The 21,702-nt window shown below is 36.5% G+C and overlaps 4 protein-coding genes across 6 annotated transcripts; 2 read left to right on the top strand and 2 right to left on the bottom strand.

Annotated features, from left to right (window-relative positions):
* Positions 1–340: 340 nt before the first annotated feature.
* Positions 341–2,115, top strand: LOC141842372 (uncharacterized). The gene is made up of 2 exons (XM_074730582.1): positions 341–666; positions 774–2,115. Exon 2 carries the CDS (start codon positions 967–969, stop codon positions 1,843–1,845), a length of 879 nt encoding a protein of 292 aa, XP_074586683.1. The 5' UTR covers positions 341–666; positions 774–966; the 3' UTR covers positions 1,846–2,115.
* Positions 2,116–5,200: 3,085 nt separating this feature from the next.
* On the bottom strand, positions 5,201–6,318 carry LOC141842315 (stem-specific protein TSJT1-like). Its single transcript, XM_074730523.1, has 5 exons — positions 6,116–6,318; positions 5,810–6,050; positions 5,603–5,723; positions 5,389–5,495; positions 5,201–5,297 (listed from the first exon to the last, which is right to left on the bottom strand). The coding sequence occupies exons 1-5, from the start codon at positions 6,316–6,318 to the stop codon at positions 5,265–5,267; spliced, it is 705 nt and encodes a 234-aa protein (XP_074586624.1). The 3' UTR covers positions 5,201–5,264.
* Positions 6,319–8,784: 2,466 nt separating this feature from the next.
* On the bottom strand, positions 8,785–9,868 carry LOC141838847 (myb transcription factor 42-like). The gene is made up of 3 exons (XM_074726440.1): positions 9,708–9,868; positions 9,467–9,596; positions 8,785–9,363 (listed from the first exon to the last, which is right to left on the bottom strand). The coding sequence occupies exons 1-3, from the start codon at positions 9,835–9,837 to the stop codon at positions 8,961–8,963; spliced, it is 663 nt and encodes a 220-aa protein (XP_074582541.1). The 5' UTR covers positions 9,838–9,868; the 3' UTR covers positions 8,785–8,960.
* A 1,796-nt stretch (positions 9,869–11,664) lies between these two features.
* LOC141841711 (uncharacterized) lies at positions 11,665–20,430 on the top strand. 3 transcript variants are annotated; one of them, XM_074729892.1, is made up of 13 exons: positions 11,665–11,870; positions 12,462–12,544; positions 13,372–13,429; positions 13,528–13,587; positions 14,398–14,527; positions 15,788–16,011; positions 17,440–17,532; positions 17,597–17,668; positions 18,286–18,318; positions 19,530–19,670; positions 19,914–19,970; positions 20,077–20,145; positions 20,218–20,430. In XM_074729892.1, exons 1-13 carry the CDS (start codon positions 11,775–11,777, stop codon positions 20,254–20,256), a joined length of 1,155 nt encoding a protein of 384 aa, XP_074585993.1. In that variant the 5' UTR covers positions 11,665–11,774; the 3' UTR covers positions 20,257–20,430. The 3 variants fall into 3 exon arrangements, with proteins under 3 accessions (XP_074585993.1, XP_074585994.1, XP_074585995.1); XM_074729893.1 differs by having other exon boundaries at positions 13,528–13,562; positions 14,406–14,527; XM_074729894.1 differs by lacking the exon at positions 19,530–19,670.
* Positions 20,431–21,702: the final 1,272 nt, after the last annotated feature.

Here is a 21,702-nt window from a genome sequence, read left to right on the forward strand (position 1 = left end):
TGATACTTTGAATACAACGCAAGTGAATTTTTCCATTGACGGGAAAATGTTTTTTTAATATGATTTATATTCGAGGTTGGGGTGGTTTTAGTATTTATCGAAACTATTTTTAAAAAATTAAAATGCTTTCCACCTGTTAGCTTTAGTTATCGTCCGCGTGGAAAATTGGAGCCTTATTGTATCCGTCCGATCCCGGGTCCAACGTCAAGATTCGTGAAAGGGAGCACTGGGGGGCCCTGGAGAGAAACCTGAGCCGTAGGTTCCTCATCTTCTCCCGTTTCCGTTCGTTATTATTAATGCGCCTAACGCCGCCTGGCCACCTTCCCTTTTCTCCTCCTCCACTTCGCTTCGGGGTTTTAGCGGCGGCCAGATCGAGAAAGCGAAGAGAGGTTGAAGGAGGCGCGGGCGGCGACCGCGAACGCCGACGAGTTACGGAAGAGGTTTGGATTTGTGATTTATGTCGTCTGGCGGTCTCGATCTATTCTTGCTCGTCGCCGGAAACTTTGCAGCTTCGAATCAGCGAAGCATCTCTGGCTCCTGCGTCGTCGGTTGGCTCACCTTCTTTCTCTTCGCTCTCTCCGCCACCTCCTCCTTCATATCCTGCACGCCTTACGTTCCGCTGAAGCGGGAGGGGTCGAAGAGGACGGGCTCGATGCGATATACCAGGTTTGGTTCTACTATGATTCCTTGTTTAATTGGTTGTTCTCATCGTCTTAAATAACTTGGTTGGGAAAGTTTCAAGATCTTTGCTTTCATGGTTTCCATGGCTGCAGGGTTGGTTTTGGAGTGAAGTACTTTGGGTTTCAGCATATAAATCTGTGCTTCGTCATGTTCATCTTCTTGAGAGGAGCCCTTACTTGACAAAGAGAGCCGAACAACTTCCCCCCTTTTTTGCTTGCGTTTCCTTTTTTTTCTTTTGCAGTTTTGTTTTTCGTTCTTGATTCCGTTTTGAGGTTGAGGAAGACAATGACTGCACTTCGGCACATGCTCGGGAAGCAACCACATAAGATGGGTAAAAGGAGGGCAAAGAACCAGCAGCAACTCCACAAATCCGATTCCTCCTCCCAGCTTGAATCGAAGCGATGTACAAGAAGAATCCGCGTCGTCTTTGACGACCCCGACGCTACTGAATCAAGCGGCGACGAGGGCTTCAGCTTTTCCTTCCGCAAGAGGAGGGCGATTCACGAGTTCCCGGCGCCTCCGGCTCTCGCTGCTGCTTTCTCGCTGGCCTCGTCGCCGGAAAGCAGTGGGAGGAACCGTAAAATCTCCCAAGCCTTTGGCAGGTCCCAGCTCAAGTCACTCGATTCACTGACCTCGTCTGCCCCCGCCAGATTTAAGGGGGTCAGGCAGCGGCCGTGGGGGAAATGGGCGGCGGAGATCCGCGACCCAATCCGCGGTGTTCGCCTCTGGCTCGGCACTTACGACACGGCGGAGGCTGCGGCCGCCGCTTACGCAGCCGCCGCTCTCCGCTTCCAAGCCGAGAAGAAGAATCTATCTCGCACTTCCTCCGAAACCACTTCATCCTCTTCGTCGACGCGCTACGACGCCATAGAAACCCAGGATCCATCTTCTCCCTCGTCCGTGCTCTACCGCCGAGGCGCCCCAGCGATGGCCTCCATCGTAGAAGAGCAGTCTATCGCGGAGCTCTTCGTAGAGCAAAGCCTGTCGTTTGTGGAGACAGGGTTTGCATTCGAACCAGACCTCTTTCCTATGGATCAAATGGAGCCGGAGCTTCTGCCAACTGAGTACATCGGCTTGGAAAGCATTCCCATTGACGAAGAAATCGCCGGCGGCGACTTTCCCAGTTTTGAGATCCTCAATCAATGGATGGATTTCGAGTTCTAACGAAATCGAAAATTTTGCAGCATGATCTCCGTTGATGAACCAGTACCATCTATCATCCGCTGCCACTACTAGAACCCTAGTACTCTACTTTGTAACCATAATTTTTGTTACCTATAGATATATTATTATTATTATTACTACTACTACTGTTATTATTATCAAGAGAGTTTGATGGAAGAGAGTAAGAAATGTGTTCAATTTTGCAATGTGTGAGAGATTTTCTTGGGTTTTCCCGAAGCTATAAGAGCTGCTCCAAGAAGTTTGTTGCTCTCTCTCTCTCTCTTGACGTATATTTTGGATCGAAATTATGTAATCGTAACAGTGATCTTCATGTTGTCAAACCTGTGTGTGCCAATTTTGATGCCTACTCTTTTCTCACGGTCACTGTGTGTTATTCTTTCGAGGGAGGCAAATTATGGCTGTGGCTGGCCGGTGTTCGACTGCTTGTTGCATACGCTCTTTGCTTCCTTCTTTGATGGTCGAAAGTGCTTTGTTCAACGCATATAATAACGCATTGCGAAAGGTAAATCTTTGTCATAGCTCTTAGCTGGCTTCAGGAACCAATTAATAGAGGTCGAAGTGGATCTTTCATGGATGGTCTGGAGGTCACGGTTCCAATGTCAAAAGAGCCAACATAAAAGAAAGAGACCGACTCATTTCTATTTTTCTTCTCTGTGATTTAACTATCGCTGCTTCGTCGAACAGTAGGGATTCTTGTCTGTTGTGTAGAGGTGACGTTGGCCTCGAGATGCAGGACGTTCTACAATTAAAATTTTTTTTTTTTAGGAAATGAAGTGCCAAGGAGGAACACGCCAAGCAGTTGGTGACAACAGTTTGGTTATCCAGTGCTGGTAGCCAATTCAATGTTCTTGGTCATGGCACACCACGCCGCCGTACGCGAGGTTGGGACAAATTCGTCGATCCACCAGAATTGGAAGTAAAAGGCTAAGTGCCAATTTATTTTCATTTTAGTTCGATGAAGTGTGAAGGAGATAGTTAAACTCATGCAGGACATAGTAGCCCGGATTAGGATATGCCTATTATGATGGTCCATGAATAAACAGTACTGCTGAGGAATTTTTAGCAGCCTTTTACCACTCAAAGATCTCACCGAAAGAATCTCTACCAGCAGAGTTCAGCAGTGCAATCATTTTTACGAGTGCGAGATCGATAAAAAGAAGCTATGCACCCCTAGGAAATTTCAGCTGAGCTGCATCAACTTTAACACAGCCGTTCAACTTCCATCTTGGATGAACTCAGTACACCTTGAGGTAGCAAATCTCATCGATCTCTAAGAAATTTTAACCACCTTTATCCTTTTATCAAATCAACTTGTACACATCTCATATATTATGGTCCGAGTTTAACTAATAATGTTCAATTTACTCCAAAGCCAAAGACTGAAAGAAGGGGAAGAAACCAACAGTAGAAAAAAACTCTTCAGTGAAAAGGAAAAACAAAAAAAGCGAACGTGCTCGGAGGAAAGAAGATCACCTCTGGCGAGCACGACTCACAACAGACAGTGAGCTAGCAGTCATGAATCATGACCAAACTACAGGCGATTCGCAGTTTGACTGAGAGCTTGCAGCAACCTGAATCACGACCGGCACGGCTGTTATTCACAGTTAGGCCCCGTTGGCTAAAGGAGACAACTTCAATTTTTGATCGAGAGTGAACTAACTGATTGCTGCTGAAGTAAAATTTGGTATCTCAAAATTCTTGATAGGATTTGGAAATGTTTCAGCAACGTAACGAATCGCCATTTATCCAAAAAGCAATTGACGGCACGCATCATCCTTCCCAATCCAATGCACCAGCATCACTAATTATACTCAAACACTTGGATAAATCTCAGTGACAGTCAAAAGTCTCCAAGCAGTTGCAACTTCAACTCAAAGTCTCAGCTTTACCTAATGACTGCGATGCAAAGCAGGCAATGTGTCGAAGAAATAACTGAGAATTGGCTCTAACAAAAAGTAACCATTTATGAGTTGGCGTGTGTCCCGGAGCTTGCGGCTGTCGACAGCGTTGTTAAAGGCGTGCAATTGCCCATGCTTATCCTTTGAATTCATGTGCATAGCACATCTCCATCAATTAACGTCGCACTGTGCCTGGAGATCGATAGAGGTTGAATAGGGCCACACGTAGCTGGATAAGATGACTCATCGTGCAGATAACGAAATCTAGTGCCATTTGGATGCATCTGACGCAGCTCGAACAGCACAGTCAGCCGCTTATCCCACACTGCACGCATGTAGAAAAAACTGACAGTAGTGGGAACAGTGAGTTCCCAGGCTTTGGGAATATCTTTTAACTTGATAATCTTATTTAACCTACTTTAGAAGCATGCCACTGCCACAGTTCAGCCTTATGGGCCGGAGCTTTAAAAGAATAATACCCTAAGAAGAATTCTGACTAGGACTAAATAAGAGATGAGTATCTTCGAAACTCAACTGAGATCTTGGATTGGACCAACAATGAAGGGTCATAAACTAAAGATTTAACTTTTATCATCGCGTGAGACTGGCCGGAGAGATATGGTTTTAAGTACGAAGGGCATAGATGAAATAATTTATAGGTTCGAGGAATAATTCCTTTTCCTTTTAACTCGTTCAAAGGAGTCCACATAAAAAAAGTTTTAGAAATTTAAAATTTCATGGGCGAAAGAGTATTTGTTTTGTTATTGAAATGATAAATAAACATCAATCTAAGCTAAGCAAGGAATGATGATTCTTTGATCTTGGTCGATTCAGCCTCACACGGTGATATTTTGCACTAAATGCAAAAGGATAATTAGGCATCCATGAGTCAATTTTTAATTACAATATACTATGGATTAATTTTTTCATGTGTTAAAATAATCATGGAACTTTTAGCTGTTTAATGGCCGATGATAAATTTTTATTAAATCAAATTAATCATCTATAAAATTAATCAATTCAAAAAATTAAGCATGCCTGACCCTTCCTGCGTCCAGATTGGCATGATTTGTTCGAGCCCAGGTCAGGCAGTGACCCCGCACTCAACATGGACCAGCATCATGAGTCGGGCCTATTTCAGCTCGGCCCATTTGCTTATGGGTCACGTGGAGTAGCGTGCTAATGCTCGCCAGGACAATTTTTTTCAAGCTTTTCATTTCATGTCTTATATTCTTTTTTTAGCTTCATTCGAGTTTTCTTTGATTTGGCTGTCACTCTCCAGCACTATTTGAATCGGAAGATTACGATTATGAAAATGACCCAAAAAACACACACACCAAGCCATGCACGGAAAGAACGTGACTGGAAGCTTCAATACGCATATATCGTAGCATCAAATTAGCTTTGAACGAGGCAAAGTTCTTCAGCCATTGTTATTTATTTCCACACGTACAGAAGCTCATGATATGAACATCATTTATTGATCGGTACAGGCACGAATCACTCTGCTGCTGGTGAACATGGTCGCTCAATCTACAAGCCAGAAAGCTAAATTAATCAGTATGTATATATATTGTAGATAAGATTTATTTAAACAGAAAACAAATTGCATTTCGTTGCTTACCTTGAAGGTTGCACCCCAAGTCTCTTCGTCCGTTGCTGGCAAAACTGTGACTCTGTTCTTGGGATGCTCGTAGCTCCGTATTCCAGTAGAAGTTGAGAAGAAACAACCTTGTTACAATTCAAACGATGACAACCTTAATGACAAAATATTTGCCGAAGCTTATATTTTTCACCACATAAAAGAACCTAAGGGAGAGTGAAACAAGGTAAAGCACCTGGTGGAAACGATGCTAGTGATTTGCCACACGCGCTTCTGAGCAACTCTGCCTCATCTGAGAAAGCTAGGTAGCCATCGACGGTTATTCCTAAGAACAAGGGCACCTTTCCATCTTGGTCCTACGCAAATTAGATGAATTAATGTTTTCGATTAAAGCTGAAGCCTGGGTGATAGTTAACTGATTGATTTGTGCGTGATTAATTACGGCTGCGGCGAAGACAGTGGAGGTGACGCTGTCGAAGACGACGAAGGCGAATTGGCCGATGAGGTGAGTGAGCATTTGGTTCGTTGAATACGGAGCTCGGTCTCGCAGAGCTCGATACGCTTCCATCATCAGCACAACCTCGCTCGCGTTCTTCGCCAGACCGTATTGCTGCTTCAGGCTCGGCAGGTTCTCCAGCGTCCCCTTGAACAAGCAATAAATCTCCTCGTTAACTGCAAACGACCTGAGAATTAAGAAAATTCATCAAATAGTGGATCGTTGATCAAACACAGAGAGATGATTAAGCACCTTGGTTGCAGCAATGATTGGTTTTTGTGGGTGAAGGCGATCTGTGCGGCTCCGCCGATGTTGATGGCCATGGAGCAGGGGTTGCTTTGGAGGAAGGCATCAAGAAGCTTGCTAGCTGTTTGTTTCGGGGTGGGAGTTCGGCTGCCGGCTTGGACGAGCTCCTCCGGTGGGCTGACGACTGCGTCACTGAAGACCGCAAGCATCTTGGATTACTTCAACACTAGTTTTGTTTTGTTTTGTTTTTCGCCTTCGTTCTGCCAAAGAGATGCATCGATGGAACTTTATCTTTCATGAATTGGTAAAGAAATAGAGGAGGGAAAGAACACTAAAGGTTGTCTGGACATTGAAGCGACCGCAATGTCCACTAGCTTCATTTGCTCTCTGGACGGTTTGGAAAAGCGACAAGGGAGGTGTGGTTTTAGGAAGGCAAGTCTGTGGAGACCGAGAGAGGCATGGAAGACAGATGGCGGTGGCGTTGGGAAGATCGATGTCTCCCTGATCGTGCGTTTTGATTCAGAGGAGAGCTCCGTTTCGTAACGTAAGTTGCTTAGGGGACGACGACAAGGCCGAGTGAAGCCAAACAGTTGCTTCCAAAACTGACAGTCCGATCCGTTATGTTTTTGTTTGTGTATTCTATTATTTTATTATCATTATCGTAAGTTTGACGGTGAGGGAAGGGAAGATAGTGGTCACTTTGCTTTCAACTAAAAGCACGATTGAAGCTGACTAATTAGCTCGTTGATATTTTTAAATATAAATAAATAATTTTGATAAATTAATAAAAATATTTTGAGATAAAAGTGCTTTGTATATTGTAATTTTGATAATTAAGTTGGAATAATTTTATTTTTTTTTTGATAGCAGCGTTAAAAGTATTTAATTAAAAATATTTCGGGATTAAAAATATATTAGAGTATTATTACATATATATATTTCAAAAAGAATCGACTTTGTAAGTGAAAAGTCGCGTCAATTGAATTGATATCTCTCTACCAGTCAAACAGTTGCCTGGTTGCTGACCCGTACGAGGTATTGTTAGTTGATCTTCATAGACTCTGATGGAATGATAAACCTCTACGATTTTTTTTATTATATATATTTTCAAATTAGAAATCTCAAATCTTACAGAATTGGAATCCAAATCATTCTCCCAACAGGGTTAGAATAAACTTCGCAAACAATTAAAGTGTTCATTTAATTTGACTACGTACGGACTATTGGTTGAGCTGATCCGATCCCTCGTCTTTATACTTGATGTTTCTAGCTACATTACAATAAATAAGATCAATTGTTATTTGATCTTATGATTGTTGCTTGGTCTGATCGTAAGTGAGTTAGATCCGACTTTTTTTTTTATTAATACACAAAGGGTTTGAATATGCTCTAGTTAAATGCATACATGCATGATAATATAATGCAGTCAAAATTTAAATAAATTGTAGTGGTTACCTCTATGTGATTATCATTTTATTAATTTTTAATGAAGAAAATTGGATAAAGATTTATTTACGTATCCTTCCATGCAATAGTAGTTTCAGCCAATATTAAAAAATAAGGAAAAAGCATGCAAATTGATTTATAATTGTACGTAGTTGGAGAAGACACTATCATTCCTTTATATATGATTTGCATATATGCTTTGCTAATTCCTATTTCTATAGTATCATTTGAGTCGACGACATTTAACACAGGTCGAGCTAGTTCCTGATGACTTCCCTAGTTCTTCGATTATGGAGATGTTTATTTATGCACAAAATTGGATATTATAGAGTTTGAAAATTGACCAATTAACTCTTAGTTTAGCAGTAATTACGTAATGCATTTGTATAAATCATGAACTACATTGGTTTGGCTGATTGGTTATCGATTCCTAATAAAAATTGATCAATTATTGCTTCTGGAACTTTGAAAGAGACTGGCTACCTGTTCAAAGATTGTTGTACAATTTCTATCATGTTCCAACTAATGTTTATTAGTTCAAGTGTTGCTGTAATGCAACTCTAAATAATGGTCCATGAAATTTTGTTGTAAAATCAGACTGTCTACCTTCAAGATTAATCGGATAATCAAAGTTGGATACTTCATACTTGTAAAAGTGATGATGTAATGCATCTACTGGTTCCCCATCAGAAATTTTGCTTTGAAATGGCACTAATTTTGGTCCAAATGTTGATTAGTTATTAATTCCTTCTCTAATTGATTAGTTTCAAGATGCATGATGAAACATAACAATGTATATACGTACAAGCACTCCCAATAAGGTGGATTTATGGTTCTCTCGAAGTACAAGGCTAGAAAATAAAAATAACTAAAGAGCATAATTAACTTAGCATCACTAGCTCAGTCACCGTCAGGTGAGATTCACAAGATCGAACCAAACTGTGCTACCTACTTTCTTGAGAGCTAAGGGAGACGATAAATTGTTGGCATTGTAATAAAAATTTCTCTGTATGCCGACGATATTTTACTGATGTTTACAAAATTGTTAATAAAATATTAAATAACTATATCGACGTTTCACTAACGGGAAGGGAGAATGGCATCATCATAATAAAGATTAAAAGACGTCGCGATATGACATACTAGTAATATAATGATGATGTTTTTCCTTATAAAGTGTGGTCGCAATGTACTCATAAGGAAACAAGAAGTATTACAGGAGTTGTTTTTATATGCGTAGCACCTTACAAGATACAAAACATCAAGCCACATTAGTAAATCTTAGAATAGTTTAAATTTCTTTTTAAATCTAGACTATAAAACAAGTATAATGCATGTCTATTAATCTAATTTTACTCATCTGTGATTACTGCATGACATGCACGCACGATCTCAGTTCATAGTGTCATCGGAATAGGAGCAGCGTGGGATTGGCAGAAGTGGAGTCTTCGTGATCAAGCGCTTGATCAGTACTATTGCCGATCGATTCATCAGGCATTCTTCCTGGTCTCGTCTGGTCCCAAGCCATGGAGATTGTAAGGTCAAGGTTGAGATCAGGCACACCATTACTGCACCGATCCGCTTCCTCATAATTCGTCACTACCACGTCCGCCGTGCTACCTGCCGTGTCGTCGTCGCCATCGTTCGAGCTCTCCCACGCCGTCCGGCGCCGCGCCAGCGCCGACGTCGCGCGTTGGCGGTCAGGGTCGATGCCCATCCCTCTCAGCTTCTTCCTCAGATGCGAGTTCCAATAGTTCTTCACCTCGTTGTCCGTCCTCCCCGGCAACCTCCCAGCTATCAACGACCACCTAATTATATTGTTAATTAAATTTCTATTAGGGTTCTAAATCTATTTTTAATTAAGACGTCAGCAACGACTTTGATCCACAATTTCTGATCCTTAGCAATTACCGGTTTCCGAGTAATGCGTGAAGCTTGATGATGAGATCATCTTCGTCCTCCTGGAAGTTCCCCCGCTTGACGTCGGGCCGAAGGTAGTTGATCCACCGCAGTCTGCAACTCTTACCGCATCGAAGCAGTCCTGCTCACGGTTATATATTATTACTATTTACGGGAATTAATTGGTTGATTTAGCAGTATATATGTATATATTCATGGTGTAAACCAATAAATCAATCTAATTATTACAAACCTGCAGCCTTGGGGAGTGAACGCCAGGAGACTTCGCCATGGAGGGTGATGTAGTCGATGAGTTTCTGGTCCTCCTCCTTGGACCAGGCTCCCCTGTTGTTTTCTTGCTTATCGCAGCAAGGACTCCTCATCTCATGCACAAGAAGTAGTGCAGAAAAAGGAGATAGAGAAGAATGCTCTTGAGGAGATTTGGGATAAAGTGGGGGCGATAATATACCAACTCGAGGATATGAAATTGGAACGATAGGAGTTGGACTGGTGGTTTTACAAACGAGGAGAGGTTTGACTTGTTAGTTGCAACTGAAGGGAATGAAAGTCTTCCATGCTTGAGGATCTTGATCCTTGACTCTCGAAGGGCAGATTGTAGTTGGCTACGCACATGCATGATGCATGCATGCTGCTCGCAGGCTGCTGACTGATAGATTTCCATACGTGTTGCAAGCAGATGGTCATGTATCGCAGCTACCGACTGTCACGGTCGCACCACAATTAATATGTTCTGATCCACTTCTTGATCACATGCACTAGTTTGGATAAAAACTTTGAGAAAATCTAGTTTTAATTTCTTTTTGTTTTTGACCTTTCCCCACGCCAATCAGATGCAAGTTCATCCTTCATCTTAATTGCAAGTTGTTTTTCTTTATGATTATATATTCTTAAAGTTTTGAGATCGTAAAAAAGGACTCGTAGCTATAAGGTGTTTTAATTTACTAATATTATTAAGTGATTATTTAACGAAATAATTAATTAATTATATGGTAAACATGTGACATTATTTTAAAATTCAACAAAAAAATATAGAATTATTAAATAATTTCAAATGCTTACAAATTTAATTCTTAATTGGAAATCAAATTTTGTGAATTCTGAATACGTGAAACAAAACAAATCACAAAATTGCAATAATTAATCTGCTAAGCAAAATTACAATATATATAACTATGTATATATTATAAACATCTACTTTCCATGTGTTCGTTATTAGACTCAATCAATGCTAGTTGATTGATTTTCACACAAAAATTTTCTTACACATGTCCATCCACCTTTTCCATACAATGCATATACAATTCGATCTATAATGGTTGTTGAATACTTTTGTAAAAGTACTTTACACTAGTGGTAGCTATTTAATTTATCGATTAGCATCCCAATTTTAAACATTTACCAACAAGAATAATATATAAAAATTATATTAATTTTAAGAAAAAATTAAAAATAAAAATAGTCATACCTCATGTAGGGAATGCATCTATTAATTCGCCTAGAACATTAAATATATAGTTATAAATTAAGCCTTCTTCGAATTCTCTTAAATAGTTTAAGATCACATTAATTAAGCAAATAAGTTGGCCATCAATTTTAGTTTAGCCTCCCACTGAGTTAGTGCTGTGATTTGAATCTTTTGTTTTAATTGCAATGTTAATTAAGTTGCTCCTTCATTGAGTGATTAGAATGACTGCATGGCTGGATTAGACATTTTTGTTCTGAGATTGAAAAATTAAACTGTCAACTATCAAGAAAAAAAAACTGATGTATGATATTGATATCCCTTCTTCAGGTGGAATATGTTACTTTATGGTTTTACACGATTGATTTTATAATCATCTATAAGAAGATAAATCAGAAAATTACAACTGACTACTACATAAAAAGTATTGTTTCAACTTCACCAAAATTTGACCATTCACTCTAATAAATCAATTCCATAATAACTAATTCAACATTGATATATCTCTCAATCTCAGATTGGAAACCATATTATCATTCTTTTCATTTTAAAAAAATTTTGTTATATTTTTTAGGAATGATTTTCTGAAATTTTATCAGTTTCAGGGAAATAAATGCATATTGTTATGTTTATGTTTTTCGTCGAAATTTTTTGGGCTGCTTGGTTGATAAATGGAGACGCGTGGATGGAAGTGCGCTAAACGAAACTTAAAAAGGCCGTCGATCATTCCTGAAACTTCGCGACTGCGCCGCGCGACCGGAGCGGACTAGCCAAGGGGTCGATCCCCTCTTCTGCTTCTTTATAGCCCGTTGCTCCTCGTCCCCCTTTCCGCTACGGATGGATCAGGAGACCGCTCTCGATCTCGTGAAGAAGGGTTCGACTGTTCTACTGCTCGATGTCCCGCAGTTCACCCTCATCGGTATCGACACCCAGGTAGCCACCGCTCCCTCCTGCCATTTTTCTTTAAGACAAGTTCAAATATTGTATCCTTGATTCAGAAAGCACTAGGAATGTTTGTTTCCGCTTCTTCAGTTCAAAATCCCTCGAAAATTTATTTCTTGCCCGATAATTTTTGTGGCTTCGCATAGGAACTTCTTTAGTAGAATGAAAGAAAAGGGTTACTTTTAGGGTTTTCAACTATTAAGCTACAAACATCAGCATCGCCGCAGTTTTGTGAATGAATTTTCTAACACAAGCTGCATTCCGTTTAAGTTTACCATTGCCTCGTCAAGTTTGAAACTTACATTATTTAGGGCCTTCTGTAAGATAATTTTTGGTTGCCCTTGCTTATTTTGTCTATTTATATCGTATAAACATTTGAGTCTTTCAGTAACTGGATATTTGCTTTTGTTCTGGGTGATTGCTTCTTGTGTCTAACAAATGCAGACGGCAAATGTACTTAGTATGATTCTGAACAAAGAAATGATGGAAAGAATACCCTTTCTTGTTAATTTTTATGAGACCTTTCTTCTTCTCAACTTTTTGATCTAGCTATCTTGATTTATCCATAATTCATTCTTCCAGATGTTCTCCGTGGGGCCAATGTTTAAGGGTATCAAGATGATCCCACCAGGGATCCACTTTATCTACTATAGTTCCTCAAACAAGTAAGACAATTTCTAAGCATTTTCATCACTTGCAATAATTGTTTAGTTAGGTTTTGTTATTTACACCCGTCTTATTGTAATGGAATGTTACTAACTACCCACCACAGGTTAGCATCCCCAAAGGGTGATTGCTTCTGTGAGATATTGTGCGAGATCATGCTAACTCAGATCAATTCCTGCTACATATAGAATTGACAACCTTAAGCCCATTATACAAGTAAACAACATATATAATCACTCTGCTAATGACACACAACTAGACTAGTTAGCTTATAATTCATAACCATGAGTTATGTATTTGCCAATTTCCAATGAATAATTCAGCTTGTTCATTCATAACTCGAGATTATTTAGTTCAATAGTCTCCTAGACTTGACTCATTACATGTAAAAGCCGCTTAGTGTTGTTCTCTACCTAGTTTTTTTGTAGATTCCCTGGAAGTTGAAACAGAATTAATTCTTAGCTTTTAGCAAAGCTTACAAGGTATAAGTATCTGAACATTAGTTGTTTAATGAATCTTGTACAATATATTGTGCTTTCTGGAAAATCAAAATTTGGCCAGGTAGTTTTTGTCACGAACTTATTTGATTGCATGGTATGTGAGCATGTGGATTCTTCTTGGACATTGCATAAGCTGTCCTGCAAAATATTGATATTCTTTTGTTGGCAGTTGCCTACTTGCCAGCTATACCTCATAGGGCATTGTGATCATATTTTTGGTTAACCTTGCGCTGTTATTGTACTTCCAGATTTGCATGAATTAGTACACAAGATTTGAAATGTTACTTGAGACATAACACTTATAGTTTTTATTGTTGTCTGTGTAGGGAAGGCAATGAATTTTCTCCAATGGTTGGCTTCTTCCTCAGTACAAGATCAGCCGAGGTTATCATCTAGAATTTTTTTAGCTATAGTTTTTATTGCATAAGTTGTAGTCTTTGTACCCAATAGACTTGACTGATAGGAAGTTATGCTTCCAACAGGTGGTTGTTCGCAAGTGGAACCATTCAGAAGAGCGGTTGGTCAAAATTTCTGAAGAAGAGGTTTCCATGCATGATTATCACTCTTATATGATAGTTACATAATTCTGCATCACTTTATTTATGACTAATAATATAGTTGAATTTCTCATGCAACAGTTCAATATATGATAAGACAGAATCTGTATGGGGGCACTAAATTCCAATTGTGTTGTCTTTGCTTACCTTACAGTTCATCAGAACCTTTGAAGGAAATGGGCCAACTCAATGCAAACCTCATTAAAATATTTGTCAAAAACATGAAATAACGCACTCTATCTTGTTAAATCCTACATTTTCCCTCCTCATCAGCAAGATTAGGGTTTCCATGTCTATCCACACTCTCTCAGTAACATTAATCTGGTTTCTCCTTGAGCCTCTGTCTCCCTGAAGAATTAGTTCACACACAAAAGATGAAGCAAAGTTGATACCACAAAATCACTTTCTGAAATTTGGGAATGTCGTAGCAAGCAAATTTCTCAGTTTTCAGTATGCTTGATGAGACCGGATTGGTATTCTTCTTGTTATTCTCTAGGCTTACATTGTTCTTATACATAATCCATCTAATAGAAAATTGTAGATCTTGTAGAAGCTTGAAATTTATATTGGAGAAGCAACTATGTGGAAATCTGCAGCAATCCGAATGTTGTCTCACATTCTGTTGTGACTAGAAATTATGTGTTATTGCTTTGCAAGCTAAGCAGTGTAAACATTAGAGTGCATGGATTGACTTATAACTTGGCATGTAGCTTTTGCCAACTTGTTCATTATCTTATGCTAAGTAGAATGAGCTATTTGCAAAGGAAGTTAACATATAATTTAACTTTTGTCTAGGAAGGCAGGTACTCTGAAGGAGTTAGATGCTTGGAGTTTGATTCTCATCTTGGTCCTTACGTTTTAGATAGATATGGGGAGTGGAAACAACTTTCTAATTACATCACAGAGAGTATTATTGAGAAAATTGGTAACTTGATATGTTATCTACTTTTTCAGAAAAAGTGTTCTTTCAATAGCTGTACTTGTGGTTCATTAGTTTAATGTGTTTACCTTTCTTTTTTTTCCCTTTTTCTAGTAATAGCTGCTAGGTTGAATATTTTTATGATGATACTGGTTGTCTTAGAACAGTATGGTATTAGTGTCAATCCATGTCAAGATGCGGGTTCACACATATCAGATCATGTCAATGTATTCCCTTATTTTTGTTTTAAGAGATCAGCATTTGTATCAATATTCATTAACTGCTTTCTGATCTTTGTCACTTTGTGTTTTTGCTTATTTGGGTGTATTTCGTTGTTTTTCTTCAGGAGCAACATGTGTATTATTGTTTGTCAACTAATTTTTACCTTACACATTGATTGTCTCCTCTCCTACCTAGTGACATCCTCAATGCAATGCCTCCTTAGTTGAACTTGTAATTTTTGTCTTTGTAACACAGACTAGTGCTAAACTAATAAAGAATTTGGGATCATCATATTTTAGATTCTTTTAATGCCTGCTTAAGGGTAGCCATATCTAATTTATGTAGATCTGGTTAGATGATATCCAAATTTAAATTTATACTAGAATGTGGTGCTAACCTTGGAGAAGTAAATAAAAATATCTATTTACTAGGAGAATGAGGAACTTATCTGATTAAGTCAAAATAAAGATGTACAGGATCAATTATGTACTTTGTGACATGAGATATTGCATAACTTTAAAAGCATTTTTTACTTCTCTATTCTCTGGTATTATGTTTAGCTTGTGAATCATGATTCTCTTTTAGGATCATACTCAGTCACAAATGTTGGCCTTAGCTGTAATGTGGAATTGTGGATTAATCTGGATTTTTAATAATCTGTTATTCTGATCTAATGGAGGAATGTGGTCTTCAGTATCAGGATATCACCAGAATTCATGGATTGAATGGTTGAAGTGATCTATGCATCAATAATATTATTTTGATATTTTCACCATACATGAATTTTGTGATAATAAAAGCTTGAGCAATTTTTATATTCTGGAGACATCTTGTTGAATGTTCTTACAATGTTTTAGCTCCCTATTTCCTTGTTTCCTTTTCATTCTTAACATAGATTATGAAACTTCTTGCTCCTCTGTCCATATCCTTCTGTTTTCCTATTTTTATTTTCTGCATCTTACTTGTTCACTTCTATATTGCTAAACTATGATAGTTGTGCTCTTTGATACCTCAAGTTATCCTAATTTTCAAGAGGATTTTCAGAGCCCATTGGTGGAGAGATTACAATAGCCTATGAGTCTGGATTAATTGAAGTTCCTAAAACTGCCATGGAGAAACAATTGATTGAGCAACTAAGGAGCAGTACGTTTTCAAAGTTAGAAAGAGAGGAACATTACAAACATGGATGCTACTACACGCCTATTCCCCATTCTGTCAGTCACAAGGGCATCTCTGCAGAGGAACTTACAGCAATTAACCTTGATAAAGTAATCATCATTTCATATGTTGTTATTTCATAGACTATAAGGGTGCGTTTAATTCAAGTTATCATACATAAGGTAATCACATAACAAAAGTTATGAGGTATAAAACATAATCTAATGTTGTTTGGTTCAACTTATTTATTTGGAGGGAATAAAACATAACCAATTTAATATTTACTATATTACCCTTGATTCAATTTATTTTTAGAATAAATTAAATTAAATTAATAATATTAATGATGATAATAAATTGATAATATATAAAAAATAAATATATTATATTTATATTTTTTTAAATTTAAAATAAATTTATAAATGTTTAATAAAATAATTTGTTAAATTAAAAAATATAATTCATTAATTTTATTTTTTAAAATTTAAAATAAATTTATATATTTTAATAAAATAATTCATTAAAATAATTATTTTAATAAAATAAATTAAATTCATAAATAAACATTAATTTTATTTTTTAAAATTAAAAATAAAATATTATTTTAATAAAATAATTCGTTAAAATAATTATAAATAAAATAATTCATTAATTTTATTTTTTTAAATTTAAAATAAATTCTCTTTTAAATTTATAAGTATTTAAATTAAAATTTATTGAATTAATTAACTGAGTTTCAATTAGGTTTCATGATATATTTCAATTAACTCAGTTTTAAAATCAAAGGGTAATCATGGAAAAATTTTTTGTTAACCTCCGAAATTGCAGAAAATCTTAGGCTGTCAAAATAATCACATTCTCGGGTTATAACTTATTTGCTGATGTGGCGGTGATGCTGCATTACTTGGGAATCGATCATGCCTGAACCAAATAGATAACCAAAGTTATCAATGATAACCCCCCAACCAAATGCCCCCTAAGGGTAATTGTTATACATCTTTTTTTGAAATTTGAAGCTCGTGTAACTTTGCATCTTCCAGAAGAAGCTTAAAATGAATACGCCAACAATAAGCCATATCTCAACTAATTGCTGTTGCTGCATCGATTTCTTTGTCATTAAGATCTATCTCTATGCTGCTTTTAATTCTCCTAATTATACCGAGATCATTGGTGATAGTTAGTGTATAATAAAATGTTCTTTTTGAAGGTTGATGATTTTAATATGGTAGTATAAGATTTTAGCTCTGCATCTTCTCTTTTTCATGGTGATGTAAATCAAATAATACTGAAAATGGAGTTTCTTTCCCAGTAAACAATAATTGGACAGTGCCTGGCTTTTTCCTGAATTTTCAGTAGAGTCCATAACAAAAAAAGTAAAAAAAAAAGTTTTTAATATAAACACGATCAAACTCCCTTCTAGCAGACTATAATATTTCTACATAAACCTACATCAGATTTTAATTCAATAATCCAATTTTCTGGTTCTTATGTACTTCCTGTACAATTTCTGTCTTAATTGTTTAGTGTTACCATTTCAGACGAAGTTGCTGGAAAAGATATTGATCAAAGATTATGGAGGTGAAGAAGATTCACTCTTGGGGGAGCTACAATTTTCTTTTGTTGCCTTTATGGTATATCCATCTGTACATCATTTCTTAATTTAGAGCATTTTTATTTGTCAAAATTATCTTGCAGATGGGGCAATCACTTGAAGCTTTTAAACACTGGAAGTCTTTTGTTATCCTTCTATTCAGCTGCGTAGAAGCAGTAAGTTCAAAAAATTTGTTCTTCAAGTAGCTTACTGATGATGTAAAAGTAGAATATCTCACTAAACTGTGTATTTGCTTGTTGATCTTTCTTTGATTTCCTGTTGTGTTAAATATGTAGTTTGTGAAACATCCATGCTACTCTTGTACAGGCATAAGCTGTTGATTGCAATGACATATTAGCCTATTTTGATCAATTAGAGAATGAAATCATCACAATAAACATGTGAGCAAAAGGAGCTAGTTGTAGAGTTGTCTCGTAGTACATTGGTTAATTGAGGAAAGTACATGCCAATTGTTTTTATTCATCTTTTCTGGCATTAATCTTTCCCTGTTCTTATTTTTCGTAAACCTCTTTACCCTTGGTTTAGTTGTATCCTCGATAGTTATCCTGGAAGGTGTATTGGTTGCCTTAATTTCAGTATGTGATCATCGCTCATCTTGTTATTGATGCCAAAAGACTGACTTTGTAATTTACTGTATACTTGTGCTCAGGTGAGACATTGTAAACTGATTTTATTTATTTTAAAATGGTTTTGATACATGTGTTTTAATGACGTTTGAGTGATCTATCCTATCAGTTGAACTGGAACATCACACTTCTCCTATTTCATGCAGCCACTTCAGACAAGAACTCATTTGTTCTCCAAGGTAAACTTTTAATGGATTCATAAGTTAACCCACTGCTATGTTTCTTCACTTACATTGGCACATTCCATTTCTCAAAGTAAACATGTCTTTAATTGGCTATTTGACTATTGTGATTCTGTAATGTTGTGTTAGTACAAGTTTTCTTCTTCTGTAAGTGATATAGTTTGATGATGTTGGTACAGAATTTTAAGAAACTAAAGAGAAACAGTAAGATAATGCATCTATGATCATGATGGCTCCACTTTGTGCTTCTCCTATTGACTGCACTGATCATCCATATCTTTCGTGAGTAGTATCAAAAACAGTATATTCATGATTTTTTGTTTAATGTCGTGGGGTGGAACAGCTAGGTAGCGTGGCATGGTTATAGTCTGACAAAGTGTGAGTAGTACTATCATACCGCTTGGTACGGGCAAAATATTTCATTTTGCCTATTGATTGGCACCAGCGTTGACACGCCAGCGGCCATAGGCATAGCGGGGGCACTGTGGCCGCCGCAGACATGCTGCACGAGCCTCGCAGTCGCTGGTGGCGTGGAACAAGAAGGAGAGAAGGGTCAAACTTAACTTTAATAAAACTATAGTAGAAATAACTTAGGTTAATAATTTCAATCAACAACTATAGTAGAGATAATTTAAATAGGCATAATTAAACTCTAATAAAACTATCCTATTAATTTAATATATATATATATATATAATTTTATTTGTATTTTAAAAAAATATTTAGATTATTTTTTATTTTTAATTAATATATTTTATATTTAAAAAATATTAAAATCATATTGGTACGGTTCAATACATTATCAAGACTGTATCATTTTGGTTAAATAGGACCGAAACCTTGGCACTTAAACCATGATCTCCTTATTGTTTAACTTTATTAAATTGCTCCTTTGGTGTTGGGTAATATTGTGAAAGGAGCATCTAGAGATCATTCCTTGAAATTAGAGAAGGCATCTTCATAATTATAATGCTAAAATACTAGTTGTCATGCCAAAATAAAGTTGGTTAGTATTTGCATGTCACGTCTCGTTACTCTTTAATTTCTTGAAAATTGCTCATTTGAGCTTCAGTTTTGGGTCGACTGATTGCTAAATAGGCAGAATAAACTAGCAAACAAAGCAGCGCAATCTCTTTTTTGGCCTTTGGTATTTGACAATCTATGTTTTCTCTTTCTTCTCATATGATTTGGAAAGTGTTAAAATGCAGTTTATCAAAGTTATCTTCTACCAACTGAAGCATGGATTTCAGAGAAATAAAAATCATTCAAACAGTTCAGGAAAGGAAATATCCCTTTTCTTGGACGAGGCGTGGTTCTCCAGGGAAATTTTCTTATTTCGACTTTGCAAGGTAGTCAAAGGAAATTTTCATTATTTTAGTTCATTGAGCACCAGAATATCAACTATATGATATGTGATATCTACATTGGAACACGAACATGCAATGATTTATTTTCACGGTTCTCCTCAAAATAAGCATAGGATGATTTGTCGACAGGATTACTGTCCTCATTTGGAATTTCTACTCACTCATCCTGCTTTCATTTTTTGAACATCAATTAAATTATAGTTTGACGGTCATCTGAAATTTCAGGATTTCTTCCCGTTGGTGTTGGATTCTTCAGTTGTTGATGGTGACTTGCTCTATTGGGTTCGAACTCTTTCTTCTCCTGTGTATAAGATCAATATCAGTCTTGTCTTATTTTCTCCCCTTTTCTAAAGAGCTTTCATACGGTTACTATGTTTGCTAAGTGCAGACGAGAAAACTGAAGGGTCTACTTGAAACTGCACTTGGGTGGGATTTTGCAGATGACGAAGATGATGAGGTTCTTGTGTAACAAATATTTACCTCTTTTCAAAACTGGAAAAAGTTGATCCAGTTTCTCTTCCTTTTGCAGTTCTCCCCTGTAATTGTACCTTGTGATGAAGTGAATTAATCTCCTTCAAGTTGCTTGATGATCTCGGAGGAGTTTCAGATTTGGCGAGTGGTTGTCTTCTGGAAATTGTTCCACCGTAAGCCTTAACTGTAGCTTGGGCTGTTTTGAACATTTTGAGACTGTTAGACCTTAAATAGTCTATTATTAAGTGACATGCTATGTTTCATTTGGTTTTGTTCATCCTCTCTTATTTCCCCAAAAATTTTGAGAGCAACTATGCATCATGTGCTAAAAAGCTGTCATAAAAAAATTTGTAATGATTATTTTTTTTATAATCTATTTTCTGTGAGAGGAAAATATACAAATTTGTTGTCATTTAATGGTAACTCAGAAAGCACTTAAATTAATTCTTACAGCACAAAATTTAATTCCAAGTGTTTTCATTTTATATAGATTAAAATGATATAAAATCTTAAAGTTTAGAATAATTACATAGTATTTCTTATTTAAATATAATATTTTTTTTGATAAAATCATATAAATGTTTTGTTATAGGGTAAAAATTAAATGGGCTTCTCAAATTGTATAAATCATTAAAAAGATATTTAAAAAAAAATCAAAAGAGCGTTCATCAAAAATTTTATTCCCAAAATACTTTTTATTTAAAGTTGTTATAGTAGTTATCGGTAGTTGTTATAAGGTGAATAATTATTATAACATTGTTTCTTACCTTTAATATTATTGTAATAATTAGTCCTAGTTGTTACAATTGTTATACAATGATTTTGATTAATTTAAAATAATTTTGAACAGATTCATGAAAAATATTTATAATATATTTAGAGTTTATGATTTATCAACTTAATAAAAATTATTTAAATTTTATTAAAATTATTTTAAATTAATCAAAATTATTTTAAAATAATTATGATTAAATTTTAAATCCTAATCAAAATCATAAATCTTAAATGTTAATTAAAATCAATTGTAACAACTATTTCAAAGCCGCACCACTGAGACCAGAAGAAGTAGTCAATGTCAAAAGCGTAAGCATAATAAATTGTATCTTCATATTTATTCAATTCTCGAGTTAATATTATAGACCTCATTAAAAATGATGTTTACATATTCTCTTTGATATATCATTTCAATATTCCATTTTTTATAATTTAAATAATATTAAATTGTTTGCCTCTTCAAGTCAATGCCGCCACAACACCTCACGACCCCCACGCGGCTGATGTAGTTGCTGAGTGGCGCTGTAGATGCCTTACCTTAATGCGAACAGCCAAGATGCACGCTACCGACCTCTACTACAAGGTGGAGGTGCAACATCACTATTAATGTATTATAAGTTAGTTTTGTAAATTGTATATGTAGATGCATCCTTTCATGCGTGGGAAGGGACTCGCACTCTAGGTTTTCTCGATACGTGGATTCAATTGTCGACATGAACATAAAATTATATAAAATAAAAAAAATCGTAACAATTCTCAACATAAACGG

This window comes from Curcuma longa, chromosome 11 (genome assembly GCF_044706935.1).
Source record: "Curcuma longa cultivar G26 ecotype Majalengka, Jawa Barat chromosome 11, ITB_CL_G26_1.1, whole genome shotgun sequence".
Taxonomy (NCBI): Eukaryota; Viridiplantae; Streptophyta; class Magnoliopsida; order Zingiberales; family Zingiberaceae; genus Curcuma; species Curcuma longa.

Excerpts from the sequence above, each read along its gene's own strand:
- LOC141842315 (XM_074730523.1), bottom strand. The coding sequence starts at position 6,318 with ATGCTTGCGGTCTTCAGTGACGCAGTCGTCAGCCCACCGGAGGAGCTC. Across the intron at positions 5,724-5,809 it reads CCACTGTCTTCGCCGCAGCC|GACCAAGATGGAAAGGTGCC; the intron begins GTAATTAATCAC and ends TAATTTGCGTAG. Across the intron at positions 5,496-5,602 it reads ACTAGCATCGTTTCCACCAG|GTTGTTTCTTCTCAACTTCT; the intron begins GTGCTTTACCTT and ends AATTGTAACAAG.
- LOC141842372 (XM_074730582.1), top strand. The coding sequence starts at position 967 with ATGACTGCACTTCGGCACATGCTCGGGAAGCAACCACATAAGATGGGT.
- LOC141841711 (XM_074729892.1), top strand. The coding sequence starts at position 11,775 with ATGGATCAGGAGACCGCTCTCGATCTCGTGAAGAAGGGTTCGACTGTT. Across the intron at positions 19,671-19,913 it reads TCTTATTTCGACTTTGCAAG|GATTTCTTCCCGTTGGTGTT; the intron begins GTAGTCAAAGGA and ends CTGAAATTTCAG. Across the intron at positions 19,971-20,076 it reads ATGGTGACTTGCTCTATTGG|ACGAGAAAACTGAAGGGTCT; the intron begins GTTCGAACTCTT and ends TGCTAAGTGCAG.
- LOC141838847 (XM_074726440.1), bottom strand. The coding sequence starts at position 9,837 with ATGAGGAGTCCTTGCTGCGATAAGCAAGAAAACAACAGGGGAGCCTGG. Across the intron at positions 9,597-9,707 it reads TTCACTCCCCAAGGCTGCAG|GACTGCTTCGATGCGGTAAG; the intron begins GTTTGTAATAAT and ends AACCGTGAGCAG. Across the intron at positions 9,364-9,466 it reads CACGCATTACTCGGAAACCG|GTGGTCGTTGATAGCTGGGA; the intron begins GTAATTGCTAAG and ends CAATATAATTAG.